This window comes from Trichoplax adhaerens, genomic scaffold (genome assembly GCF_000150275.1).
Source record: "Trichoplax adhaerens TRIADscaffold_3 genomic scaffold, whole genome shotgun sequence".
Classification (NCBI taxonomy): Eukaryota; Metazoa; Placozoa; class Uniplacotomia; order Trichoplacea; family Trichoplacidae; genus Trichoplax; species Trichoplax adhaerens.
The window spans coordinates 1,601,637-1,629,516 of record NW_002060945.1 but is presented as its reverse complement, the minus strand read 5'-3'; the positions used below and the strand labels follow the sequence as shown (position 1 = coordinate 1,629,516).

General features: G+C 32.9%; 4 protein-coding genes across 4 annotated transcripts; 2 read left to right on the top strand and 2 right to left on the bottom strand.

The window, feature by feature from the left end:
* Nucleotides 1–3,245: 3,245 nt before the first annotated feature.
* On the bottom strand, nucleotides 3,246–5,535 carry TRIADDRAFT_54192 (uncharacterized protein; the record flags this gene model as incomplete). The annotated part of the gene is made up of 4 exons (XM_002110281.1): nucleotides 3,246–4,211; nucleotides 4,384–4,449; nucleotides 4,543–4,768; nucleotides 5,378–5,535. 4 exons carry the CDS (start codon nucleotides 5,533–5,535, stop codon nucleotides 3,246–3,248), a joined length of 1,416 nt encoding a protein of 471 aa, XP_002110317.1.
* Nucleotides 5,536–7,685: 2,150 nt separating this feature from the next.
* TRIADDRAFT_54191 (uncharacterized protein) lies at nucleotides 7,686–11,690 on the top strand (the record flags this gene model as incomplete). Its single annotated transcript, XM_002110816.1, has 6 exons — nucleotides 7,686–8,134; nucleotides 9,152–9,322; nucleotides 10,749–10,839; nucleotides 11,014–11,127; nucleotides 11,273–11,343; nucleotides 11,552–11,690. 6 exons carry the CDS (start codon nucleotides 7,686–7,688, stop codon nucleotides 11,688–11,690), a joined length of 1,035 nt encoding a protein of 344 aa, XP_002110852.1.
* A 1,802-nt stretch (nucleotides 11,691–13,492) lies between these two features.
* Nucleotides 13,493–17,505, top strand: TRIADDRAFT_54190 (uncharacterized protein; the record flags this gene model as incomplete). The annotated part of the gene is made up of 14 exons (XM_002110815.1): nucleotides 13,493–13,525; nucleotides 14,157–14,360; nucleotides 14,530–14,803; nucleotides 15,122–15,286; nucleotides 15,430–15,499; nucleotides 15,611–15,632; nucleotides 15,889–15,924; nucleotides 16,060–16,149; nucleotides 16,220–16,300; nucleotides 16,628–16,710; nucleotides 16,790–16,940; nucleotides 17,012–17,113; nucleotides 17,218–17,279; nucleotides 17,340–17,505. 14 exons carry the CDS (start codon nucleotides 13,493–13,495, stop codon nucleotides 17,503–17,505), a joined length of 1,539 nt encoding a protein of 512 aa, XP_002110851.1.
* An 801-nt stretch (nucleotides 17,506–18,306) lies between these two features.
* TRIADDRAFT_23075 (uncharacterized protein) lies at nucleotides 18,307–19,338 on the bottom strand (the record flags this gene model as incomplete). The annotated part of the gene is made up of 5 exons (XM_002110280.1): nucleotides 18,307–18,372; nucleotides 18,486–18,609; nucleotides 18,744–18,870; nucleotides 19,097–19,120; nucleotides 19,221–19,338. The coding sequence occupies 5 exons, from the start codon at nucleotides 19,336–19,338 to the stop codon at nucleotides 18,307–18,309; spliced, it is 459 nt and encodes a 152-aa protein (XP_002110316.1).
* Between the last annotated feature and the right edge of the window lie 8,542 nt (nucleotides 19,339–27,880).

The following is a 27,880-nucleotide window of genomic DNA, read 5'->3' as shown; positions in this document are numbered from 1 at the left end:
GGTTCTCATTCTATTCTATTCTCAATGCTAATCATTGGTAGGTTTGTTTTTTATTTTTCAAAATTAATAATCCTCTTAATCTGATAGTTAGCCAAGATGTTATTATGCCATCTAGAACTGCAATTATAGAGTTATAATCAAATCTTAATCTACATTATGGTGACAAATGATGAGGAGAATAGCCTAAAGTGGTGCTCCTAATAGAACTGATGAGAATAGTATGAAAAAAGAAATATCTTAGCAGTCACTTAATGAATCCATAATTATCATTAATAGGTTGTGCCCGTTGCTGTCGTCATTAATAATTATCATCGTTGTAGCTATCTAAAAATGTAAATTGATTCGCTTAATAGAGTTAATGATAAGAAAAACGTTCAATAGATCGGCCTCTTTTTGATGTTTTTCGATGCCTAGGGCCTGAAGAAAATAAAATGCGTAATTTATTGTGCAGAAAAGTATTGAAATAATGATACAACTATCGTACATCGATTGACCTCTCATATACTATTCTGTGTGATATTAAGAGGTAATTAAAGGTCAAACAATGACAATTAAGCCTCTTAGATAGCTAACCTTTCATGAAATGATAAGGATTAGCCTGTCATTAGAAGTTCTATTACAATAGTTACTGACTGGATATTTCTATCAATTGCTCTTTATAGTATTCTACTATATGATTTAAAATTCTATTCTATGATTACCATCAAAATAAAAAAAATGTTATTGTAATGGACTGATGATGTATGATTGTTTCTTAATTAGTGAATTGTGTTCCATAAATTTATAAAGCAAATTAAGTACAACCTTACCGATCATGAACACCTATAATGATGAAATAAAAGATGATGCTACTACTTGAAAGTATTCATCGACTCAATAGTAGTATCAATTTGCTCGGATCGATATCAACTAAAATCAATCTAGTAGTTGAAGACCTATTGATAGCCTGATAATAATCCTAAGATTGAGTCAAAATCGTAACAAGAAATTAACAAATGAATCTTATACTGGTTTAAACAAATAAATTTTTCTAAACTTCCGTGTTTGCTGTCGTCATCATACGTCGATTGAAATCCCTTTATGATTTTCCATTCAATTTGCTATCATTCTGATTGGCAGTAGTCATTTCGTTAATGTAAGAATATAAATGACACCAATTGTAATTTTAATAACGGACCTACTTAAGTCATCATCTATAATTAAATTATGAGATCAATAGTCCAAGAAGAAGGTAATACTTCTTCGTTGACGCGATTAAAGTAATGTTTCCGTCCTCTTTTCATCGAATTCGTCAATTACTTCCTTTTGTTTGTTAATACTTCCATCTATAACAGAATTTTTAAGGTTTTCTATCTGATTATAACTCAAATCTAGTATAACATATAAACACTGCTATAGGATGATGGCCATGCGTATAATTTTGATTTTGATCGTAACTTAATTTTTATTTCGTTGATTTCTGCCTGTTATTCATGATTTAAGTTACTATTATATAAACTTAAGATATATATGTACACTTTGCTGATAAAGCCAGCACTCCCTGTCAATAGGAAACTTTTGAATGAGTTGGTCTTTTCACTACTAATAATTATCAGAGAGTAGATATTGGAAACGATATAATTAATAAAACCACCTGTTGATTTTCCAGCATACTGATTTTATCTATCTAGCTTTACTAAACTATTAATAGTCAAGCCATTTAATTTGCTTCTAGCTTTCATTTTATGAGAAAAAATTAATCATGCCCTTTCATGACCGTATTTTAAAAAAAATATCAAGAGGATGACATCCGTTAATTCCTAAATCCTGCGCTATATTGCTTATTATTCAGGCGGTAAATAAATCGAATTTACTACAGTATATTCGAGATACTCGGTACTTTGCTTTTGATTAACAGAAAGTTAGTTCTGCATTTACTGTAATTAGTTAAGTAAACAATGTATTTTCAGTTATCAAATCGAGTTAATAATATATGAAACACTCTAAATGGGATACCAGACAGCGATCAAAAATCTTTAATTTTAATAATGCGATTGAACCCTAGAATATGGAAGAATTTGGGGCGAACGTTTGACTGAATATTGTATTTTACTTCATAAAATAAGTTGCAATAAATCGCTGTAGAGTATAGTGGTGCCATATCATAGACTCTTCCTAATAATAAAATTTTGCATTATCTACAGCTATTATTCGCCAAGTTTACTAAATGTACCACTTTCAGATATAAAATGAAATTAAACAATTTGAAGCCATCATTTACTTTAACGATTAGTAATAAATATACGAGAACAAATGAGGTATTAAGTTATTAGTCTACGCGATATTGACGCATTGAAAAGAAATAAGTTTATCTGTTAACTAAGTACCGGTATGTACTACAACTGATATATCAAAACAATACAACTAGCTGTTTTCATTAATGTATTTAAGCAAGTAATTTATGGCTATAGACACTGTCAAATTCTGTAAGCCAACTTTTCTTTCGTAGCTATTATCAAGCGACACTTATCTTGCGTCTACCCTATATCGATATTTTCGAATCGCATAGAAATTATCATCTTCAGCGAGTAAGCCAGTTAAATCTGTTTATTGGATTACTACTCATCGTTTAGTGATAAGTCATGTTATGGAAATACAGTATTATAAATTAAAAACTATAGTACTACAGTACTACATAATGCGATACAATATCAAAGATTTGTATTCGCCTCCTTGATTATGAAATACTCATAGACAATTGTCTTCCTTATATTTACTTAGCAACTACATTGTTTTATTTGAAATCATACATGATACACTTTATTTTTTCTATATTATTAGATACAAATCAGCTTAATCTTATATAATTCAGATGTTGGCTAAATGGCCATAGCTTTTTAAATTCAGTACGAGTACTTTACGAAATTCATTTCAGGATAATAACTTCCTGGTTGCTTTACCATTTAAAGGAAAATATATTCTCGAATTGAAAAAAGTACGCATTGTTTGTCGACCATGGATAAGCTAATACAATTTAACGGGGACAAAGCCAGTTAAAGTTTTATGAAGTTCTACGTAATTTAGTGTGTTCACAAATTTCATAATGCTATCGTTTTTACTCATTTACTACATTCATAATTATTTACAGTAAAAGAAAATAAATACTTTATAACCTGGATAGGTAATATCTAAAATGGAAATAGTTTAAACTAAAGACAGCAAATTCAATATATTTAATAAAAGGTAACAAGATACATCATTATTGATTATATCTTCGAATTGATAAATTTCGAATACAATAAGCCCGTGCCAGAAATGGCATCACCTAATCCAACCGTTTCTCTCGGCTTTTTACAAACCAATACAGGGCTTAAGAACATATCTATACTACCCCTGCTCCATTTGCTAACAGGTTTACGAGGATCATAAATGATAGCAGATCGGCGTAACGTAGAATTAGTCAGAGAAACAATAAAGGCTGAAGGAAGTTGTAACTCAACCTCTTGAGGTACAATTTCAGGTCTATTACAGGCTCTTAAACCAGCTAATCGAGCTGCAGCTCCTGTAGCAGTTAAAGAATTATTCCAACTTCCTGCTAGCTGGCTTACTATGTGATAAGTTAGAGAATGAAAGTGAATACGGGATAATTTTGAATCCTCAAGCTGGCTGAATTTGTGTAGTAGCCAGTATAAGATGTCACCAACAAGGGCAATCTCTGGAGTTCCTGTCCAATCCTCTTTGGTATGAGGCCCATTTAACGCACGCGAAACAGCGTGTAACTCTTGTTCATTTAAGCCAAGTGAATTAATATGAGGTAAGAGAGTGTTAACAACATCACGAACAAAATCGATATCCGCCATACTTGCAAGTTCAAGGTGGATTGGGATTTGACTTGGCAAAGTGCCTAGAATCTCAATCATAGCTTTTAACTTGCGCATCCTAAATTCTTTCGGTTTATTCTCCATAAGGTGTAGGCCGGAGATAACAACCACATTAGGTTGAAATTCTTTTAGATTTTTAGCAAAAGTTTCAATCGCTTGCAAGTCGGAATTAGCAATATCGTTGGACATAATAAATCGATTAGCACATGAAGCTTTGATATCACCCCATTTCTCGTCTCTTTCATATTCTAAAATTAAGTGAACTTCATCTTGCTCTGCAACAACAGGAACCTTAATTCTGGGATTTAATAAGGATTTTAGCCTAGGGCCTACAGGTCCAACAAGTAATATCTAGTAAAATCGATAACACCAAGATACCGCATGCGGTAAAATTAATATACTGGATGGCAGTAAAGCAATGGCAATACGTGCAGTTATAGCTATAATTTTCTATCAAGATCATATTATGCTAAGATCTATGGCCATTTATTAAGTCTGACTATTGGTTCAATAATGAACTTACTGATGCATTAGGTAAAAGGTTAGCTATAGTTTCTCCCAAGAGTGCAGCATTCCCTCCAATACGATGCTAAATTCCATTAGATTTGTCCTTAGTCAAGTTCACATTATAAACACTTATAATAACATATGCTTGAAATGAATGAGAGGCTCAATAAAATACCCTAGCAAGTTTAATTTTCTCGGCGCTGGCAACAATTTCCTGATATAGTGTCCTAGATTCCATAGTCCTTTCCGCTGCAGAGCAAGATTTCATGGAGCGTGCAAAACAGTCTTGAACATCGTTGACATTTCTCAATAACAAATGATCACTAGTGCCATTAGGTTTAGCTCCCAACTCGTTTAATAGATCAACGCCGGGTAAGATCAAGTCAACATTAGCATTCAATCTAGAATGAAAATTAATTACGTTTATTGTAAAACAATCCAGATGTGCAAACAGTAAGAGATCACAACAAATATACTACAGTATGTTGATATGGTCATATTTTTCTTAACTTTGAAGTAGATCTATTAAAGTGATCTATTAGACCGATACAAAAGTCAACTCAGTCACTTCTCATTTGGTAAATTGTGTCTTGTATGATAGTATTTTGAATATCTGATTCCATTTGACTACTTTACTTCGCTGATAAGTCTTACAATTTTAGAGTGATTTATCACGTCCATTCTAAGTACACTTGTTGCATTTATGAAGGTTAAATTACAGTTTCAAACATCAAATTCAAGCCTAATCGAATTATCTGGGGCATCCATTCTAATGGTGACATAACATTGCCATTTACAATTTGGATGATAGCATCTCCAGGAACTTTCTGACATGCTGGTACATTTTACAAACGTACGAGTAAATGAATTGAGTACCTTAATCTATCGTTCATCTTTGCAATAAAGATGAACACCATCATATTTCATGTAGATTCTACAGCTCTATTGCATATAGTAAGCTAATAACACCATCATCTATTGTATCATTCATTAAACTAGAGATCATTTACCCAACAGCGATTCGAATTTGAGAATTGGCACTGTCTAAATCCAGCTGTTGCTGCCAACCTTGGATGGTATCGGCTTCCCTTTTCGAATTTGGATCAAGATCATAATTATAAGCTAATAAAAAAGTGACGATAGCCAAAAGAATCATTCGAAACTCCATGATCAATTAATTGTCTTGGTTGTTATTGAGTAGTTTGAGCTAGGCTTAATAGGAATAGAAAACTTGATAGTAGATTTATTGGCAAATATAGAGCTGATCAAGATGGAATGATTCAGAGTCATGAGCTGGAGGTGTCCTAAGTCTTGTCTTATGCCTTCGCCCGCCTTCTTTTATTAAGGTACCGTACCGAAATCGATCGATACAGTCCAGTACAGTGTACAGTACAGTACTGTAACCTAGTACAGTATCCTGTACTGTAGACTCTACGGTGCAGTGGGCAAGGTACTGCAGATTCTATTTACTTCGCTTATACACACCACCGTAAAGGAAAGTGAAGACTTCATTTATACTGGCACCATCGGCCTGTTCGAGCGGTGATAATTTGCGAGCGGATTCGACTATCATCTGCAATATGGATTCCAGCCATATACAGTGTTGGAAAAAACACGGGTTATTCGTGATTCCTGGTTTTCGATTTGAGTTATAACCCTTTGTTACAGCCTGTTCTTTGACTTAGGTTGTACTTTTGTACTGTATTCTTGACTTATTTGAGCGGGGTTATAATCTACTGCCAGCCAACACTGTCCTCATAGGGTCACACGATTGATGGCTGCACAATTCTGCACCTGCCGGCTCGAGCAACAGCTGTGATAGCAGCTATGGAAATTGAATGTCACTAGCTAGCCTGTAGCTCTTTTGGATCTACACTGATCCATTCATTAGGCTACTTTATTAATTAGCATGATTTTATCAAGATTAGACAATAACAAACCCACTAGAATTTAATTGAAGTTTAGTACTGATTGATCATTGCTTCCGTTGCCTAGCTGTCAGTAGAGCTAGTAAAGATGCCTAGTTGCATATAGTCTCTTGGCAGCATTGCACAGTCGAAGGAACTTTGCATTTACAGTTATAGTATAAGTTAATAATATGAATTGGCAATTGCAATTACGCCTGGTCCACGTGTCCAAACTGTCCATACGTCCATACTTATTGCATGGTTTGTTCCTAAAAGAAGGTGGTTGGAAAGCCTTTCTTTACTCCATCTTAATATACAGTCAGGCATTACTAAAACACCTACTACGCTAGACTACTGTACATTGGGTGTACATTTACTGTACAATGCTATGCCATACAGAACAATATCCCACTTCCTCATACTAGCAACAGTAGACTGTTCCAAGTCCAAGCTCTCTAGTTTTTAGCATGGTGACATGCGCTTTGTCTTCATCCATTGCCATGGAAACGATTCAATACATATTCATAATAGTCACCATGTACCTTTTCGCTTGAAAAAAGGCTGCTTAGGGATCGAAATCAGCTGTCTTCAATACCAATTTAAAATCGATATTGAATGATAGAGGTCATATCTGAAAGAGGAAAACGTGACAGTATCGATATCCCACTGTTATTTCATGGTCATCTTGCTATTTTCAATTGTAATCAGAATAGAATAACAAAATGACTAGTGGACTCTAGAGGTATAGTATAGACCTTACTATAGAATAGGTTATACTGTATACTTGTATTTGTAATTCATATTGCTTGTATACATATATATACTGTAGGAGTACACTATCCGGGGAGGATCAAATTGCTTATCTACGAGTATTTATTACCGTTACAGGCAATTGTTTGGATATTTCTAGCTTGATCATAGCTAACCTTGGTCATATTTAGTCAATATTTTCCTGTTTTGATACGTTTACCGCTATTTGTTGGCGTTGCTATTGAATACCATATAGAACATCGTTTCGATCTGGACTTGGCTTGATCACCTTCAACGTTGTAAAAGAAGAAAAATATAACAATATTGTCCAGATTTTCCGGTAGACAATGATGAGATTATTTTGTTATCATATCCTTTAATCATAGGCCAAACAAGATCTTACAAGTTGTTCAAGAGAGATCGTCTTCGTCGATTAGAATGGATACAACGGCAGCCAATTACTACGTGAAATAAAATATGTAGACGTCGTTGTACTGTATGATTCTAGTTGTTAGTCCGGTAATTAATTAGCTACTCCACTGATGACAAACTTCTACTACGCTATCCATGTCATACACTTCATGCTATAGCTTATAAATCCTAATTTACAATAAATCATTTACTTTTTATCAGAAAAATTGATCTATTTTAATAATAAAACATGCCGAAGAAAAATAAAGTTAAACATGTTGTATTACCACGACGCTACACCTTTGATATTAGAAGAATTCAAGTACGACTAGGTCGATATCTAAATATTGCTATCTATAAACCAATTAAAAGAAGAAATAGCCAAACTGCAACGAATCCGGCAGATGAAAATCATCTGAATACGATCGATGATACTAGTACATCGGAAAATGCTGATCCTCCTGTAGTATTTTTTATTCATGGTGTTGGAGGTTCGCATTTAGTCTGGCAATCACAGTTAGAACATTTTAGCAGTCATGGTTACATCGCCATTGCACCAGATCTGTTAGGACATGGAAACAGTGATACACCGAGAGGAAAAAATAAATACACTTTTGAAGAAATGAGTAAAGATGTATTATCTATATTCGATCGCTACTGCCATCGTAAAAACAATTTTTTGGTTGGACATTCGTATGGGTAAGTAAATCAGTTGTTTAATAACCGGTTAATATCGTTATTACGTAACGAATGGAGGCGTTGACTATTGCCAAAGGTCATACTTGTAGGCATACATTATTAACTCATCACCAAATTTTATTTTTTATGCTTCATTTATCATCAATACTGTCAAAAATAAGCCTATCATTAAAGACGGACTTACTTTTTTGCTACTGCCTTAAGATTATCATTCATTTTAAGTACTGTAATGAGGAATTGGTTTCGATAATAGCACTATTCATCAAATATAATGCCTGCGTCGAAGAAATTTTACGCAACAATATAAGATAACAGCAGTTATTGGTTCACCAATAACTTTCAATATATCTGATAAGCTGCATAATTCCTTTAAAATACTTTATAGAAGTGAATATTCCTACCACGACTATTTTAAAACTTAGTCATCCTCAATTTACGACTATCAATGATATAATCAACTGCTAATTTATATCTGCGTAATAGACAGATTCAATCAATACGATATCTAAAAATTCAAAGTAGATAGCTTTACTGAAATCAATATTTTCTAAATTAGCTTCTTATAAAACGTGTACTGATGTATTTATTTTTTACCACCTGGTTTAATTATCCATTTTCGACTTATATTCATTTAAAATCAAATCCGAAAATCCCGATAATTTCATTTAATAGCAATCTGTTTATATCTTGAAGCTCGTGAAGCATACAAACAATAAGATCTAATTCACCGCGACAGAATATCAATTCTATTATAGTAACAATCAATGATGTCGTTGTCACTGTCTGTTGTGTTCTATAGGAAATAATCTATTCTATTTTATAATTATCTTTCGCGATTTTTCTATACTGTAAAATTAATTTACTAAAGTAACATTATCAATACGCAGACTTAGCGTATTATTTTTTTCTTATTCTCATACTGTAGAATAAGATATTACTATTCTAGGATATTTACTATTTTGAATTTCATATTCAATTTAACATAAATGTCTTGTATTATTTTATAATTTAAAATAGATCTTCCTTTTGCGCGTTGACGGCAAGAGAAAGGCAAAATCGCGTTTTAAAAATAGTTCTCATAAGCTGTGGTCTACCCTCGCCATTGCAACCTCATCCAGGTTGTATCTTTTCATCGCCTATGCTTTTATTAAAGTGTGTGTTTCCCCTAGTTTCAAAGCATTTTATTAGGTAAGTTAAAAATTAATACGGAATTTTATTTGTAAAGCTATATTTTACTGTCAATAAAATTTCTGGTTATATACAGTATTTCATGGATAAAATTAAAAGAACTAAAATGGGGTTTTTCTATGAAAAGTTACATTTTTTAGATACCGTAATAATCATTCCATTCTTAGCTTTCTTGAAATGCTTATTATATATTAATCAGTTAGCCTGTCACTATACCTTTGACTAGACATTAGCGTATAATTTTATTTCACATCACTAGCTTCTTCAAAGCAATCGAGAACACAATCTTAGGCTCATGTCTATAATTAGTTGCTGTGGTACGATATTGTCAATTTTTATAAGCTCGTTCATTCCTTTTCTTTAATCTTCTCCTCGACTAAACATCAATTATCGGAAAGGTGCCACCATCGTTTACTTTCTGTAATATCTACTTGATTCTTTTATTTCTCTCAAATTTGTATCCGTACTAAATCCCTGCTGTGCTGGAGCGGCTGTGGTTATGATTACTGTGTTTGCTATACTGTATTATTGTAACAGCATTGACTAGAGCCTACTAGCGAAAACGTTCCTTTAGTTAGAAAGATGGTATCATCTAGTGATAAAGTAGCATTTCCATTGGCTATAATACAGGTTCTAATTATATAGATATTCATTTCGTGAAATTGAACTATTAGTACTTGATTATATACGTCTATCACTCGTTAATTATTCGCCTTTTAAACATCAATTTCATTCAATTACAATCGAGTTTAAACCGGTACGCATTAATATTATATACAACTTTTAATAATATTTCTTATGTCAAGGTATTTATCTCAGTATCATAATTTTGGAACAGCAATAATGATAGATCTGTGTATACTATAATAAATTTAGTCTATAATATATTCATGGCCAATCCTAGTGTTCATATATTGATCTATGTTGCAAGTATGAATTTCTTGTTGTGCTTAAAATTTCTAGCCTGCTTCAAGTATGGAACAGTGTAATATAGTAATCATTTATAATTACTTCGAGCATGACTGGAAAAATTAATGACTAAAAGTTCTCAAGTAATTTCAATCAACTTTTTCGCATTATACTAGATAATGACAAATTTTGGGTGATATTTTTGCAGATGTATGCTGTTCTATGATATAAGTCTATTAATCACTATGATGTATTAACAGTAAAATAGTATATTAAACCCATATCTATGAGTTTAATACACTGTCTTATTGTTTATAATTTACTGCTAAATTATCTTTATTCATTAATGCTTTCTTATTTTGGTTAATAGTTTAAGTTTAAAATACAGTTTTATCTGATTTATGTTCTATCGTGATTGATTTTCTGCCATCATATAAGAAAGCATTATGGAATTTAAGTGATGATATTAGACCAGATTAACAAAATATGTCCATTTTTTATTCATGATGATTATTAGGAATGCATATGCAAAGCATAATACTGTCAAAGTTAAAAAGAGAGGATTTTTAGTCCGCCCTTACGCCCTTAAACATACGATGCTTGGACAGGTGAGATTCACAAAGTAGCGATCACAGATGTTAATTGCTATATAAATAAGGAAATATTCTTATTAAAGGAAATGAGATCATCGTGTCACGATATTTATTTTTTATACCCTTTCATATTACGAGAATAATTTAAAAATTACGAAATTGTGATTGATAAATAATCATTTACATTAGATTTGGGAGGAAGGAGATGAAAGTTATTATCACGAATTACATCTGCCAGTTTTAATTATCCATGGTGAACAGGATAAATTAGTCGATACTGAAGAGGATCTAAAATTGCAGGAGGTAAAATAGAAATTATAACCGCTAAGATAACACATTTTAAATTTTGGTTTTCTTAACCTTTAGATGCAAAGTTCTAATACTGCATATAATCTCAGAGTATTATTACGCCATACTTATGTTCATGCTACCATCATTTCTGCTATAGGTTATTTATGGATCTGATATTGAAATTGTGGAAGAAGCAGGCCATAACGTGATGATGGAATTTCCTACTAAGTATGACCAATGTACCATCTATCAATTAATTAGCGCTAATTATTGGTATTTAGTTTAGACAGCTATTCAATCATGGTTTTATTGTTCCAAACTGTAATAATATGTTAATGCTTAGGCTTACTATTATATTAATCGAGTATGATAAATATAAAAAATTTTACAGGCATTTATTATTAAATCATAATTTATTCTATTTTATCTTGTATAGAATTGATAGAGTTATAATGGGGTTTCTACGACGCGATTTTTCACACTTATTTGGTGCTGATGTTTGGGAATCGATGAATCGAGTACAAGCTAGAAGCTTTCGTTACGGAAACGTCGATGCTATTAAGGAAGAAGATTAACAAAGCACGACTCTGTCTACAGGTAAGTAAAGTTTAACCCTTCAATTTCTAAGTAGTAGGTTGGTAGTTGTCTGGGTTTTTTATGTACTGTATAACGAATTAATATGGCTGCAAATTAATTTCTCAACTATAGAATTACTTTTATAACATTTACAATTACATCCATTATTTAGCAGTGGTATAGAAAAAAGGCTGGCGCACAAGAACTATTCTGCACTGTTCATAATGTAATGGATAAGTTCGCAAGATCTTTGGTTAATGGTTGAACTCATCTTCTTAGAACGATATTCATACTACTTATATTATTTAAAATGATGATTGCTGTAATAAGAGTTTACTAAGTGTAGAATGTAGTGAGTGAATACGTAAAGAAAATTCTTTTTAAGCATTGTATTACCTTCGCCAAAGACGACAATTCGTGGCTGTATTTTAGCAATTATTTAATTTATATTATTTTGTTAAAAAGATTGAATATAATTAAGTTTGAGGTAAAGACTGTATTATTTTTATAATCACATGTACTATTTTTCTTACAGAATGACTTTTTTATTTCTATTTATAACGATTGAACGATGCCTTGATACAATATTACTCGAGCTATTAGTATGAAATTGGACTAATATAATCTATTGGATTTTATTTTAAGAATCCAAAGCAAGATATGCTTCTCTATCCTATTCATTTCATCTATTTTATTCTTGACGTAGATAGACGCCTATATATTTAATCTGTTGATCCGATTTGGTGTTATTATTTCATGATCGAAATCGTCTAATTTACGGTAATCTTAATAATAGACTTGACATTATGTCCTTTGAAAATGTTGAAAGAAATAGCGATAATATTAATGGAACAACGTATGATAATATCATTTGCACTTTTTTATAAACATATTAGCGATGATGGAAGGACAATTGAGATTGTCTAACTGTATCATATAAAGCTATACCCAAATTATGTTTGAATTTAATGTTTAGTCATGTACGACATTGATGTTGTAAAATGCGATGATGACAGCTGTACAATGTACATCTTTCTTATCACTTTACGATATATTGATCGAATGACCATTTTAATTTGCATATTATAACGTAACATCCAAAGTTGGATTTTAATGTTAAAATTTTGATTCTTTCTGGCGCTTCCTGAAGCGACATTGTTCAACAGTATCGTTATACCGTATAATGCAATTCAGTACTATGTTCCAATAGTTAAGTGTAATATTTTTTTTATGATCAACTTCATCATTTATTAGCTTTTCTATTGTATAGACTACAAGTAATATAATTGATTTATAAACGTCGCATATATTGTAACTTTATGTCAGAATGAGCTGCTGCTAGCAGTATTGTAAAATTAGTACTACAAGATTAAGTTAAGAGAATAAACTATTAATTTTAAATTGGGCTGCCTAATACGACTTCAGTGCTTAATTCAAGAAGCACCTTCTGGCTTAATAAATTTCTTCGCTATTTATGAAAAGATAAAAATGAATGCTTGCAAATGTGGCACGTATCATGGGCAGCATTGTAAAATTAACATCGTATTTCCAGTTTAAGGAAACAAACGCATTTACTACAAGTTCTTTTATTGATTTTGTGAATGTGATACGCTTGTATTGTTGCCTATCTTTCCTCATGATAAGTATGTTTACAGGCCAATTCTAGTCCAACCAACTGAATATTTCTATAGGCTTGCCTTTAGCTTAGCTATCACCAGGGACTACTCGAAAGGAGAGTGATCCTTGCTATTGCAACACCTTTTTTGCCTAAGCTTTTATTTTATACCTCAAGTATACGAGTATGGTAAATGCAGTAGGGCTCTATGGCAAGAAGGTGAGATATCCAAGGTATGAGAAGAAATATGTTCACACTTTATTCAGATGTGCAAGATGAAGACAAGATTGCGAGCTCAAGATGCAAGTAAACAGCAGTCGAATTTTTCATTCTCCGTGTTCCTACTGCTCTCCACTATACCGTACTACTTCAATTAATACCCGCAACCAACTTGATCGTTACACAGCAAACTAAAACGCTAATCCTTCTAGTAATCTCTTTCTATTTAGCAGTCCTTGATCCTACAACTCCTTCGTGCACAACAACTGTAAATCTGTAATGAACTTCTTTTCTCTTGCCTCTACAGTATGTGATTGAATGTGCAGTAGGAAGTTATGCTAGCGTTAATGCACTTCTAAAAATATCACAAATCCATCTTCAAATGGTCCAAGCTATGAACAAACTATGGAGATCCATTCACGAACTGCACAGTGTACAGTATTGCACCTACAGTACAGTATACTGTGCAGTGTTATACTGTACTGTACTGTACACTGTACACGACGCCTGACACTGCACTACGGTACGGTATGGCGCGGTACGGTACGATACAGTCTCGTAATGGTACGGTGCCGTACGGTACAGTATCGTAAAATTGCTCAACACCGTGATATCTTACGGTTTCTGTTAGCTGGTCGAAATTAGGCCAATCTTTCCCAACCGCGTCCTTAACTTATTGCATTACTGTCCAATGTCTGATATCAACTTATGTGTTATCAAGTTAGCACGACTTCTATTTGGAGAAGTAGTAGAGCATGTTGTAAGCTGTTTAGCTCAAAAAGGTGGAGCACCACTGAGAGATATTATTCAACGATCCAAGTTGAGCAAGGATGAGGTCTGTATCTTGAATGGGAGGCATGCTTGCTTTGCTACCAGATGAAAGAATACGTGTATGATAGTGTAATAAATTGACTTGAAGATGGAAAGTTCTAATTATCCATCAGGTAAATAACCTTGAACATTTTCTTTACCCTTATTTTCCTGTCTTCTGATCCACTTATTAGGTGAAAAACTCCTTGTGTATCCTCTTGCAACATGATCTGATTGATTACACGCTCAGTAATACCAACGGCTACCTCTATCGATTAAAGATCGATCGAATTCTGTTATGCAACCGGTATCCTCGCTATATTTACGCTAGCAAATTTCTCTTTGGTGATATCGCTGAATTAATCGTTGAAGAAATACTACTAAATGGTCAAATAATCAAAAACGAACTCTTAGATCAAATAAAAAGTAGATTAGCCGACATCGTAGAGAAAGATAATACTCCTCCAGGTAATTCATTGAGCTTCTTCTAATAATAATAAAATTAATTAATAATACTAGTCCACACTATAAAGGCCTGGCCTGGCTTTCACCAACTACTTGACTGAAGCTAGTAATTAACTTTTTATATTCCTGTAAAAGATCGAATGCTCTGAGATACTCATTAATCTAGCTTGTTGTAGTATTGCCAGTTGTCACTCCTTAAGTGATATCATACGTAGAGATAACTATCAAGGTATATTTGCTACTCGACGCCTTGTACTGTAAGTATGTATTTACTCGGAATGATGGCTTATTTTATTATTGCACTTTGAATTTGATAAATAGATCCCACTGAAGTCGATACGGCTTTTGATGAATTAGCTAGAAATAACTTCATTATCGAAGTAGGGGGTGGAAGAATGCTAGTGAAAAGTGAAGTTGAACAAGTTGATAAAATGACACCTACTACCAATAATAAACCAAGTGAAGAGGTTTCTACGCCCAAAAAAGGTAATTGAAATTACACGATAGCATTTATCTGTGAATTAGTAAAGCTCGCAATCGGCGATTCCTGTACAATCGACTTGGCTCATGATTTACTGCATTTAAATGCTATAATATAATTATCAACATTTTCACATACCAATAAATAGGTAATAAACGTCAAAGATCAGAAGATATTCCCAGTGCTCCTGTTAGTAAACGACTTCATCTAGAAGAAGGGTAAGGGAGCTATAAATAATAGTGTTATCAGCTTACAGATTTATTGCTATTTTATTGACTAGTCTTCTTTAATTGGATTCTTTCTATTTAAAATTAAAATTGATTTAAAAGGACGAATGAAATAAATTATATGGTAAGCAAATCTACTACATCTATTCTTACATTTCTTATAGCGACGTCATTTGTTGACCCGTTTATCACTCTTTTTATCCTAGCCTTCCATAGATGAATCACAATCCTTTTGGCGTATTAACTTTAGCAGATTTCATATTCACTTTAGAAATGAGGTATTACTTTTATCGCTAACGGACCTTATTCCGACATATATTGGCCGTATAAGTAACATTTGCTAAATAACTAAACGATTGCTGTCTTACGTTTTATTATAGATGATTGTTGAAGTGATCGGTAAAAAATATGACTCGGTATGTATGATACTAATTTCTCTTACATCTAAATTCTTACCTTAGTAAAATAAATACTAAAGGCTAACAAATTTCAATTTAATGTGGCGTTATGCCACTGTCATAAACTACTTCAATGATTCCTTCTCATTATAGATTGCTGCGGCTATTATGAGGAGCATGCTTGAATTAGATGCTAATCCACAAGAAAGTGATATTATAACAAACGCAGTTCGGTTAAAGGAGGTAAGTTGTTGATAGCCATGATAAGTAAATAATTTCAGTAACCATCGACTGTGCTATGATTAATTTATAGATTAAATCTCACCTTCCTAAAGAAGTTAATGTAACCAAATCAATACTAGAAGAATATTTGACAATTTTATACGAGGATAAAGTAATCTAATAAATCAATAGCTTAAAAACAATCATTATTTTGATTAGAAATAAGAATGGCTCATTGTTGGGACTTTTTGCTAACAAATTTAAATCTTTACTTCATAAATATTGGGCAATTGCTTATTTTGTGTACTATCAAGATTCTTTCTGGTACCAGTCCTGATTATACAGTCAGTATCTTTACCAACTGGCATTTTTAGCTAAAGCAAATTAATTAACACATTCAGGACCACTTTAAATTTACAACTCTTAGTCATCGGAATATTTAATGTGGATTTGTAATATTATAATTTGTAAGCATTGTTTGCAAATAAGTGATTGTTAGCAACTTAACACTGGTGATCCAGATATACTCCACATCTTTTCCGAAATAGTAAAGAGGACTTTAGAATGCCTTGTACAACAAAGGTAAGAAGAACCATTTTATTGCATATTAGATATTCAACTTCATTTTAATAGATTGAGAGATTATTATAATTTTATACAGATTTGGTTCAAACTTTGGTCGCATCTTTCGAATCATAGTTCATAAAAAGAGCCTAGAGCAGAAAAAAATTTGTGATATGGCTATGCTGCCGTCAAAAGATGCTAAAGCTATTTTATATACCTTAATGGTTGAGAAATTCATTAGAATGCAGGTACTAAATCAACGTTGTTATTTAATATTTGGCATGGCTTATCTGACCCTATTAATTATTATCCGATTTAGGAGATTCCACGCAGCCTGGATTGTGTTGCTTCTAAAACTTTTCATCTATTTAGTCTCGATATTTTGGATACTTGTACTGTAGTTTTAAGTCGATCATACAAGGTATCTTACTCTTGTTAATTTCCTCAAGTAATATTTATAGCTAATCGTTTGTGAATAAAAATTATTCTGACAATGTTCTCAATGCATGTTTATTCTTGCCACAGGCTATTGCAAACTCTATTATTAGACGCGATTGGGAAGTTAACTCCAACAGGCAACGTGAAATGTTACAATTTTGTTTTGTATGATATGGTACTATTAATATAACTATGTCACTCTTCTACAGGCGATTATTAGACAAATCTGAGCGATTGAAGACTATGAAGAAATCTGTATTAGCTAATACTGATGGTAATGTTAGTATTGATGAAACTATCAGAGAATTAGAAGAATCCATTACGCCCATTGAAAGCCAGCAATTAAAAATTTTACGTGAAAAATTTGACAGGTGATCTTTTAGTTTTATGTGCATAGCTTAGAGACCATTCTTATATATATATATATGTATAATGTAATATTTTATTAAACAGATTGGACTACAGTGAAATGCAGGTTGATGCAACGATTTTCAGTTTGAGGACATTCTTATATTTATCAAGAGTGCAAGCAAAAGACTTGACAGCAAAGTAGCCTTACTTTATTGAATCAATTGATTGATTTTAATCGTTGTACATAAAATTATATCGATATAAATATAACTATATATAAATATTCAAAGACCATGTAATAACTTCTGCTAAAAGTGAACGTTAAAGTAAATACTATTACAATACCCAGTGCTCAAATTATTTTTGATAAATTTTTTGCATTCGGTTCTTGACCTAACCTTTTGATAATGTGCTGGACTGGATTATTGAAATTGAATACTTGTTCTACGACAATTCATGGCAATATTAAAACTATAATTTCTTATTTATGACAAAAGCCTAAATTTTGCGTTAGATAGACCATATTATGCTACAATTAATAATGTGGTTGGCTGAATGTATATTTTCATAATTATTTAAAAAGGAGGTGCATAAAAATATCAATTTAAATTTAGTAGCCTGAAAACATGAAAGGTGTTAAATAGTCACGGAAAGAATACATTATAATTATTGGACAAGTTATTGAGCTGCCATCCAGCCGTGTAATCTCCATCTACACTATTTCGTTAGCATTATACTTATACTTATTTTGTCTGTATTTTAATTGGCAAAATTAGATCGCAAGGCGAAACGTTACAACAATTTGAAGCTTGAAATTGTTATACTTTATTTTGATTGAGACCAACTACATTCACGATTCTCCTTCCAAGTGCTACCATCTTCATAAATCTCCTAAATATTGGCAGTGAAATGGGTTAACTAATTATCAGTTTAGCCAGGCATTAAATTTACTGTATAAGAGCTAGTAGAGACAATATAGGTATATTTGGCGATCGTAAGATGACCTTCTTCCATATTGGCACTTTCGCTTTAAGAGTATCAATACAAAACTGAACAGCTGCCAAGCTATCGGCTCTGTGTGCTGAGGAAATTGCTATGATAACGCTAGCCTCTTCAACAGGAACAAGACTAAAACGTGGAATTACATAAAGCTAATTTAGCAACAATAGTGCCCATATAGAGATAATTTTTTCTCGAGTACGGCCGTATATTTCTGTGTAATAATAACCGACTGCAACTGACTAAAAATGTACTGTATTTACCCAATCCGATGGAAAATGGCTATCTTTTTGACTGCCCACTTATTCCGAATGGTAGCACAAATTGTCTTTAACTCTGACATCGCCATAGGAATATAAGCATCGTACTCTAACCTCAGAACTTTCTTTCCTGCAGTTATTCAACAGAAGATTTTATTATGTTGCTATCATGTTTCTTAAGGATAGCTGACCCGATAGTAATTGCATTTAAACCTATCAAAGCTAGGGCTGTTCTGAGGATTTTATCATTGAACTTAATATCCGCTCAACGACATATAATATAACATATAAGGTACCGTTGGCTTATTATACTAAGACGTTAGTACAGCATACAGTTATCAATAGTTGAAACTAACCTTCAAAATTGTCTCTTGTAATTCCTAAATTGCGTATATCAAAACATTAGTATCGGCAATCTAGATTCTTTTCCTTACTGAAATAGACAAGTGTTGCAATATGATGTTGTAATAATTAGCTTACCGGTAAAGGTTGAAATTGCTCCAGCTGACGGCGTCGACACCAGGGACGATAATTTCGCTATATCAAGAGGTTCATGACAAATTTCAATTATGTCTGCATCATTCGTCACCTGGGCCATTATGTCCTTAGTATATACCTAAATTGGTATGTAATAGCATCAATCTAAGATTGAGCAAGCCCAAGCTTTTACATAAATAATCGTTAAAAGGAGCTAAACAATAAATGTATATATAGACTGACAAATAAAACAGCAGTGAGTATACAGTGACAATCTAGAAGTGATTTAACTATCGCAAATATGCGAAATCATTTTAAGTTGTCTAAAAATTACTATCTGCTTGTTTTTGAACTTCAAACGGCTAAGTGAAGAAGCAATGAGGCGATACTTATTACATCCATAATTAGTCCAGAAATGTAGTCAATTATAACAAAAAGACAACATTATGTGATGAAAATATACGGTATAACCATAACTAATAAATGTAAAGTTGACTTCCGATGCAATACTAAGCCAGTTGTATTAATGGATAATAGAATGAGGTATACTTATCAAGTTGAAGAGATAATTATCATTCATAGTCAACTAACATAGCATAAAACGATACTCTACGGATCGATTGGAATAGTATCAACTTCAAATTACAGCTAGCTCAGGCTCAAATCGTGATGCTACTTACAAAGTATAGTTATCCACCACTAAGCGGAGGAATAATAGCAATTGTATCTCCTCTTTTTAGCTCAACAGTTGAATCACCTTCAAGGTATTGTTCGTTCACTGCAACAATTAGGTTATTTGCAAGAGGTTGTAATCTATATTTCATTTTTTAATAATTTACATTAGTAGCAGCTCAAGACTGTAGAATCGTGTAAAAAAAATCTTCGAATGAATCTACTGCTACAGATCAGATGGTTTGCACCGCACTAGAGTAACGAGATAAATTTAAATTTACTTTGAGTATTTTTCAGTTATAAGACTTATCAGTGTCCTTCCAGTGAGGTTTCTCAACGCTGCCTCTTTCACAATAATATTGCCTTGATTACTACCCACCAATTCTCGACTTTCGGCAAAGAATAATAACTTAATCTAAAAGTCGGATGTTAAGATATGTATAAATGATTGATAACAAATAATGTACCGTACATGCATGCATGACACTGCAACAGTAAAGTGTTGATACACAGTAAAGAGATGAATTAGGTGATTGAGGCTGATTATTTACTTTTAATTCAAAATTTGAATTTTCTCAATTAAGCAATTATGTTGCAGCTTCAATACTACAGTATCGGTGCATCTTGGTTGCTACCAGACTACAATATTTCCTCCTATCGGACCCTTCTGATTGTTTTACTATTCCATAGTAGTGGACTGATACGATACAAAAAGTGATTGATTGATTTATTACTGCTTACTGTTAATACGCCTATGGCCAGAGCGCATACTATGATAACGTGTTGCTAAGCATTCAGCGATATATTGATCATCTTAGAATGATTACATGATCTCATTACAGTCACTGCGTGGCCAACTCTCATGTCTTTTCTATGTTGTGCATCATCAACATAGTCGTTGATATGCTTATTAGTTACTGTACATTATTATCATAGAACTGCAAGCAATATGCGTACTGTATTGGAGAGCTGCTTGCTTAAGATCGCTTTACTGTTAACCCTATTGGTAGTATAGCATTATGACACGAATGAACTTACGATTCAGCAAGACACATACGAGCATACATCATCAGACTTTAAAGATACGAAGTAGTATTGCTACTGTTCAATAAATGCTTGAAATTTCGAACTTACGTCTAGCTCCATTCGCTCATGCCGCGTAAATACTGTATAACGTTCAGTAGAGGTATGCTCACTGATTACTCAGACAGCCAGCCAGCTTCGCTGGGTAGTCTATACTATATACTGTCTCTTAAAATCCGAAGTAAACACTGATCTCCGTCCGAGTGGAGTATTCCGTTTTCGAGCTAGTGGCGTGAACTCTACGATAGCAGTCTAGTCTGTCCGCACTCTGTATTAACTTTCTTGTTGGTCTGGAGCGTAGAAGTGCAAACGTAGGCACTTCGACATCAGACATTTGTACTATAGCATGGACTTCTATGTGTACAGTATGTACAACACTGTATGTATCTGGTAGTCGATGGCTACTCAACAAAAAATTGTACCCTCTCTGTCATAATCCAATTTCCCAAAAGAGAAGTCATGGACTTATGAACAGGATGATCTGACAGCCGGCTTAGCTGTTAAAATGCACATCAGGCTTGATCTCGACGATAACCCATGATCCTGGGCCATCATCGATCTCAGGACCAGCCTCTTGCTGCACTCTGTATTTCTTGTTTACTTTGCTGATCCACAGCCAAGTGATTAGCATTCATGAATACCAACTACTTTCCAATATTCCTATAATTTATGCCTAAAATATTGGTAACTTTGGTTACCGTGATGCTGCCTGCATACGGTACTGTACTGGAGGAAAAACTTTTTACCATGTACAGTACTATGTTTATTAAAGTACAGTATGGGTACTCTACAGTACAGTATAATATACTGTATGACATAGATACTGTAACATGAAATTCTTGCTGCCAGCCAATATCTAGATTCTGGAAAGACGAGCTGACCAAGGAAGAAGCTCATGAATGCTACACAGTGTACTGTATAGTACAGTGCACAATCACCAGCTACAGTGCGAACAGCCAAACGCACGTACTGTACACTGTAGGATTTGGTATATAAAGAGGAGGCAGGTGGCATTGAGTTTCTCTAGGCTTCCCTCTTCGTTGACGTTCTAGGTAAGTGATGGTGTTGTGTTGGATCGGAAAAAAATTGATGAAATCTTGTAATTAAATCTTATTTTGCATGTCATAATGGACGTATAAGGAGTGTAAGAGTGTTAGGAAACAAATTTTTTAATTGAAATTGTAGCGTATGCGATCGATCGCCATCGATTTGCATTTTGAATCCAATTCTACAATGTGCTCCATTTTCTTGTACGCACGCTACCATACAGTGGTCAAGTACTGTATCTTATGCCAATTCGCTCAGCATGGCCTTAGGGCACAGTCAGCAGTTGTTTACTCCTTTTTTAGTTCAACATTAGGTTTCCGAAGTTATAGAATTATTTTTTGATGGAGAAATTCACCTATTGCGAATGGGATATTGTAATTTTCTAATATTTTTGAACACCTTGTACTAATAGTAATACGCTTCAACGAAGGTCACTAGCTGGTTGCATGTTGTTAACCTCAACTTTTGTCGTTATGTCACTTTGACGATATTTGAAAAGTTGAAACTTACTGTACTTTCAGGGCCTGTACTGTACAGTACTGTATATGTATGTTTAATCGCGGTAGAATGAGAATGGATAGCTGATTTTTCTCTTAAGTGTCATTTTGAAGGTAGAGTGATAGCATGCGTTCTGTGCTACTTGAGCATTTTTACCGTGGGTCTTGCCACTGCTAGAATTGATGAAACGAATTTTTTTCATTATATGATCAAGTCATGATATAACGAAAAATCTGTTTTTTCTATGATCTTAACTGATAAACAATTTTCTATACGTAATTAACTTTTGAACTTTCTTTAATATAGGTGTGTTATAATTTTATTACATACCCGAAGATGAGGGAAAAGGTAACGCCACTTTACTCGTATTAGTCTATTATAATGGTGTACTATACATAGTTTAGTTCAATTCTAGTTAGCTAACCTCGCTAATTTATTAGAAGCTAATGAACTGTATAATTTGTATTGTTTTTACTTTAGTGGAAGAAAAAGCGTATGCGAAGGTAAGGAACGACAGATTCGATATAGACCTTATGAAATTAAAAATACAGCACTACCGTTAATACCGTATTTTTAAGCATTAAATTGCGCCTCTTCTGTTGATTAGGCTTAAACGTAAACGTAGAAAGATGAAGGCTAGGTCCAAGTAGAGCTTATGCCAATTAGATGCAATCGTCGATATAGTAGTTGAAATACTTGGGGTAAAGTGCGACGAAGTGGAGAACGCAACACTGCAGGATTCATGAAACCCTAATACTGGATGCCTACGACTCATACCGATGTTAATTCCAGAGTATCAAGGATTGCCTGTCTGTACATATGCAAAATTTGTACAATGATTTCGTTAATTCTATGTACATCTATTAGAATTGTTGCATCGTTATTAGTAATACGCGTATCATTATTGGTTAATTGCACTTTTCTGGCATATTTATGCTTCCTATGTAAGATACAAACTATCGATGGATTGCTATTATGTTAGGCTGGCTAATGTATCTACTCTATTCTTCATGATTGTTAAATAAACCAACTTTCATGCATTAACTATTTCCTTCGATATTCCTTGATGTTTGCTGGCACCGAAACAACCGATCATAATGTATTTAACTTATTACGGTACTATAGCCTATGATTGTCATGAAAATACATATAACAAGGCATGCAAAGTGCAGGTATAGCTACTAGCTAGTTTAAAAACAAAATTTTCAAATTTTGTTTGAGAGTACTGTACACATGATAAAGTTTTAAAGTTTTTAACCACAGCTGCACGAAGATAATGGAAGAGATTTACGCCTCGCTTTAGTAGGAACATTTACTCGACATACACCGAAATAAAACTATTAACTCCAGGATTACTTACAGTCGAAGAGTATTATTAAGTCGGGGATTAAATAAAATAAATCCAATTAATAAAGTTAAGCTTGCCTTCGTAAGCAAAGGACAAAGATATTCGAGTTTAACTAATATCCATTGTTATTTTTCCTCGTACTTCAAGGAAATACAAATATGGTATTATGTAAGTACAAAAATATATATCAAGATTGATGCCACTAAAATCAAATCAAACAAGATAAGTAGCATTCAATACTAAGAACTAGATAAACACATTACGGAAGGTACTACAGTACAAAGCTGGATAGATTTGACAGGTATTCAATTATAATTAACATACGGTATAGAAAGTAAAGAAATTTGAATTTGATTTTAGTATAGTAATGAATAATCAAAATTTCTCTAGCTATATGATGGATAATTTTAGTTACTGAAATATCTGTAGTAACGCTACATCAACCGATTTAAACTATTATACAAATTCTATAATTAATTTTGTCTTGTCGTACAACGTTACAATTTAGATGCAGAAAGATCTTTGAGTATTCATGCATACAGTTAATAATTATGATATCGTCCTTGCTCTTAACGAAGTAAAAGTATTTTAAAATTTTAAAAATGGCATTTCCTAATGGTTATTTATTGCGATTAAAAGGCATTTAGTCGATAAACTGTGCCTTGAATATCCCGCAAATATGATAATTTATGCAGTAGATACATTAGTACTTCATAGCAAGAAAATTAGCTTCGTATAAAATTTGGTATCCAGAGGATATACGCGTACATTTGCTGATGTAATTTCATTTAGAATTGCTATTATTTGCGTTTAGAAATTCATAAGAATAGTTTATAAACAGCAATATCATACTAAAAGTCGTCATCTCGAGATGAATTTTCTTCATGCGAAATGTGGGGTAATATTTTATTTTGTGTGGGCTTCGTGGGCAAGGATGGAGAGTTAGCATTCAGAATTGATTCTAATTTAGGACTTTTGTCCACCTTGTAGCCCATCGGACTTGTAGAGCCGTTTTTATTTCCATTTCTCAAAGTAACTTTGCGAAGATAAGCCATAGAGTCAGGATTCAATAATGATTCCATGTGCAATTGTGTCAAAGACGGTCGTTGTTTTGAATTAGCCATTTGTCTAATAGGAGACATATCATGTATTGCGGATTCATCATTGGAAGATTCGTAAGAATTTTGCATCTCTCCTATATTATAATATTACATAGATGTGTTTAATTAAACTAGTATACACAACAAATATTGTACTGTATAGTATAAGCACTTAGACAATCTTGGCTAAGTGTACATGATTTCATATTATAAGTTAACAGTGAGGTAGTAATCACTATGAATTTACTTACGTTCTCGTGAAAAGAATTTCATTCTATCTGCATGTGGTGTAGATAGGTGTCGACGCAGTGATGTACCAGTTGGACTTGCTGGAGTACTGGCAACAGTTAGTGGTATTTCGGCTTGATTTGAGATATTTGCTTCAGTACCAGTCCACGAGCTTCGCTTCAGTGCTGGAGAATCATACAAAGACTGCTGTAGTGATATTTGATGTTGTAACTGAAGAATTTGACTTTTCAAATCGTTTATCTTATTGCGGTGCTTTTTCTTCATATCGAGGAGTTCATTTTCGTATTTTTCTCTCTCTTTCGTTATAGTTGCCTCCATATTCGATTGTGTCAGTTTTAGTTTTTCTTTACAGCGTTTTAATTTTGTTTTTAGTCTTTTAATTTCGGCTCGTAATTCTGAATGATCTCCATCATGCTAAATGTGATCAAAGTTAATAAAATCTCGTATTAAATTACTAGAAATAGAATATACCGAGCATACGTACATGTACTCGTAGATACGAATCAAAGATATTCATCTGTATATATGCTATGTATTAATTATACTAAATATGTGGTTAAATACTGATCTAATATTTTGTAAAGTATATTGCATAGTAGAGTTGAAATTGAAATAGTCGGTTTAGTTTACTTAACGAAATTAGAAATTATCTATTAACCTAAACTAGGTAAATTTAATTATTCATTCAAGCAGTGTAAAAATACAATATAGAATGATGATGTTACAAAATAATGTACTCTATGAAATCGAAACATAAAGATATTTCCAATAGATAGAACTAAATTATACTTAAATACGTTCTGGTAATAATTCCAAATAGTAGTATGGACTTAATAGCATCAATATAGGGGTCTCCTGAATAAAACTTTAATGTTATGAACGGTAATGCTTACCTTTTCGGTAGGATGTTTGCGTAGTAATTCTATGCAATCTTCATGATTTTCTTCTTCCGCCATTTCCAGTGCGCTCTTACCAGACTATAAAGTTAAAAATGATTTTATAGGTTAGTAATAAATATGCATGCAAATTACAATTACTTATTTTATTAAGGCCTATACGTAAAATTATTACTTGGCTTTTGATTGAGGTATCATAACCAAGCTTCAATAATAATTCTACAATATCGTCTTGACCAGTCCAAGCAGCGATATGTAAAGCATTTACACCACATTTCTAATGGAAAGGGAATTTCTGATTAGCTTTCAGTATTCAATATTTTACGTAAGCGGCGACTCTCTAGCAATTGATATCATATTGCCGTCCTACCGTAGATTGCAGGTCGTCGTCCACGCCACTACTTATTAATAGATGAACAATATCTAGATATCCATTGCCAGCAGCACAAAGAAGAGGAGTCCAACCATGCTGACAATGGAATTTATAGATTAAATGCAGAGCAATAAAATAAGAACCTGTAATGATTTGTAATTCACAATATAGAATTGTTGCTTTACCTTAATTTTAGCTTGCAGATCGACACCAAGAGCAATTAATAACTGTACAGCTTTAACGTTTCCAGCTAAACACGCATCATGTAATGGCTGTATTCCAGTCTAATTAATTTGAAAGTAAAATGTAGATGATATTTGTTACCATGTAATTTCGAATTAAATGAAAACGGAGTTAATCATTAAACTAGTATATATAATACTTATTCATTACTTATTATTACAGAAAACTTAGGTTAACATTAAAGATTTATAAAAGGCTGTACCTTGGTAGTAAGATTCAGTTTACAATCACAATTATAAAGTACGAGGATTGTTTCGACATTTCCGCTATGAGCTGCCCAATGTAGGGCAGTACGACCATCCTAGAAATAACATGAGTGCGGTTATGAGATTATAGTTGTCACATTTTAAGATTTCAATTTTTATTGATTTACTATAGGACTCATTGGGCTATCAGTGTAAAAATTGTTGTTAACAGGGTTGTTTATTTCGAAGGAGAGCTCAATTTACGGGCATTTTCTGACTCAGCCTTCTGCAATTCTCTAAAATACACTTTATAACTTGTTATTTAAAGAGTGATACGTGCAATGGGGCTTATTTTCATAAAGAGTCCAGAGACGCTAATATAACGCTAACATATACTCCTAGACTATTCTAAGCTAACTTTCATTGTCTATAAAACTGTGAGTAATCTATAAACGTGTATAGCCTTACTGGTTTAAAACAACTAAATGAGTGATTAACACTGACTTCATATTTCATATTTAAAAACGATTACGGATTACAAATCTGTCTAATATTTTCATTTAGATTGTAAACAACTCGGCATTAGACAATTATGTTACTAATTAAGGCTTTATGAAGATTACATACAGAAATAAGTTAAATCAATAGAAAGATTTCTTACATCTCTTACAATGATAAAATTTCATAGATTAAGAAAGGTATATTTCTATTTACTACATATTCTTCTAAGATAGTACTGGCGTTATATTTGTTGATCTATTAAGTTTAACATTTAATTTTAATATTAAATCAATCCGGTAGCATTTTAAGTCATTTATTTCCATTATTTTTAACATCGCTTAAGTGCATTATTATTCTGTGATGTCCTCCTGTGAAATAAGCTGAGTGATGACTCACTTAAATTAAAGGGGAAGATGTTAAGAACCAGCAAGATATCATCTCTTGTCAAATGTATAACTTTAGCTCTTA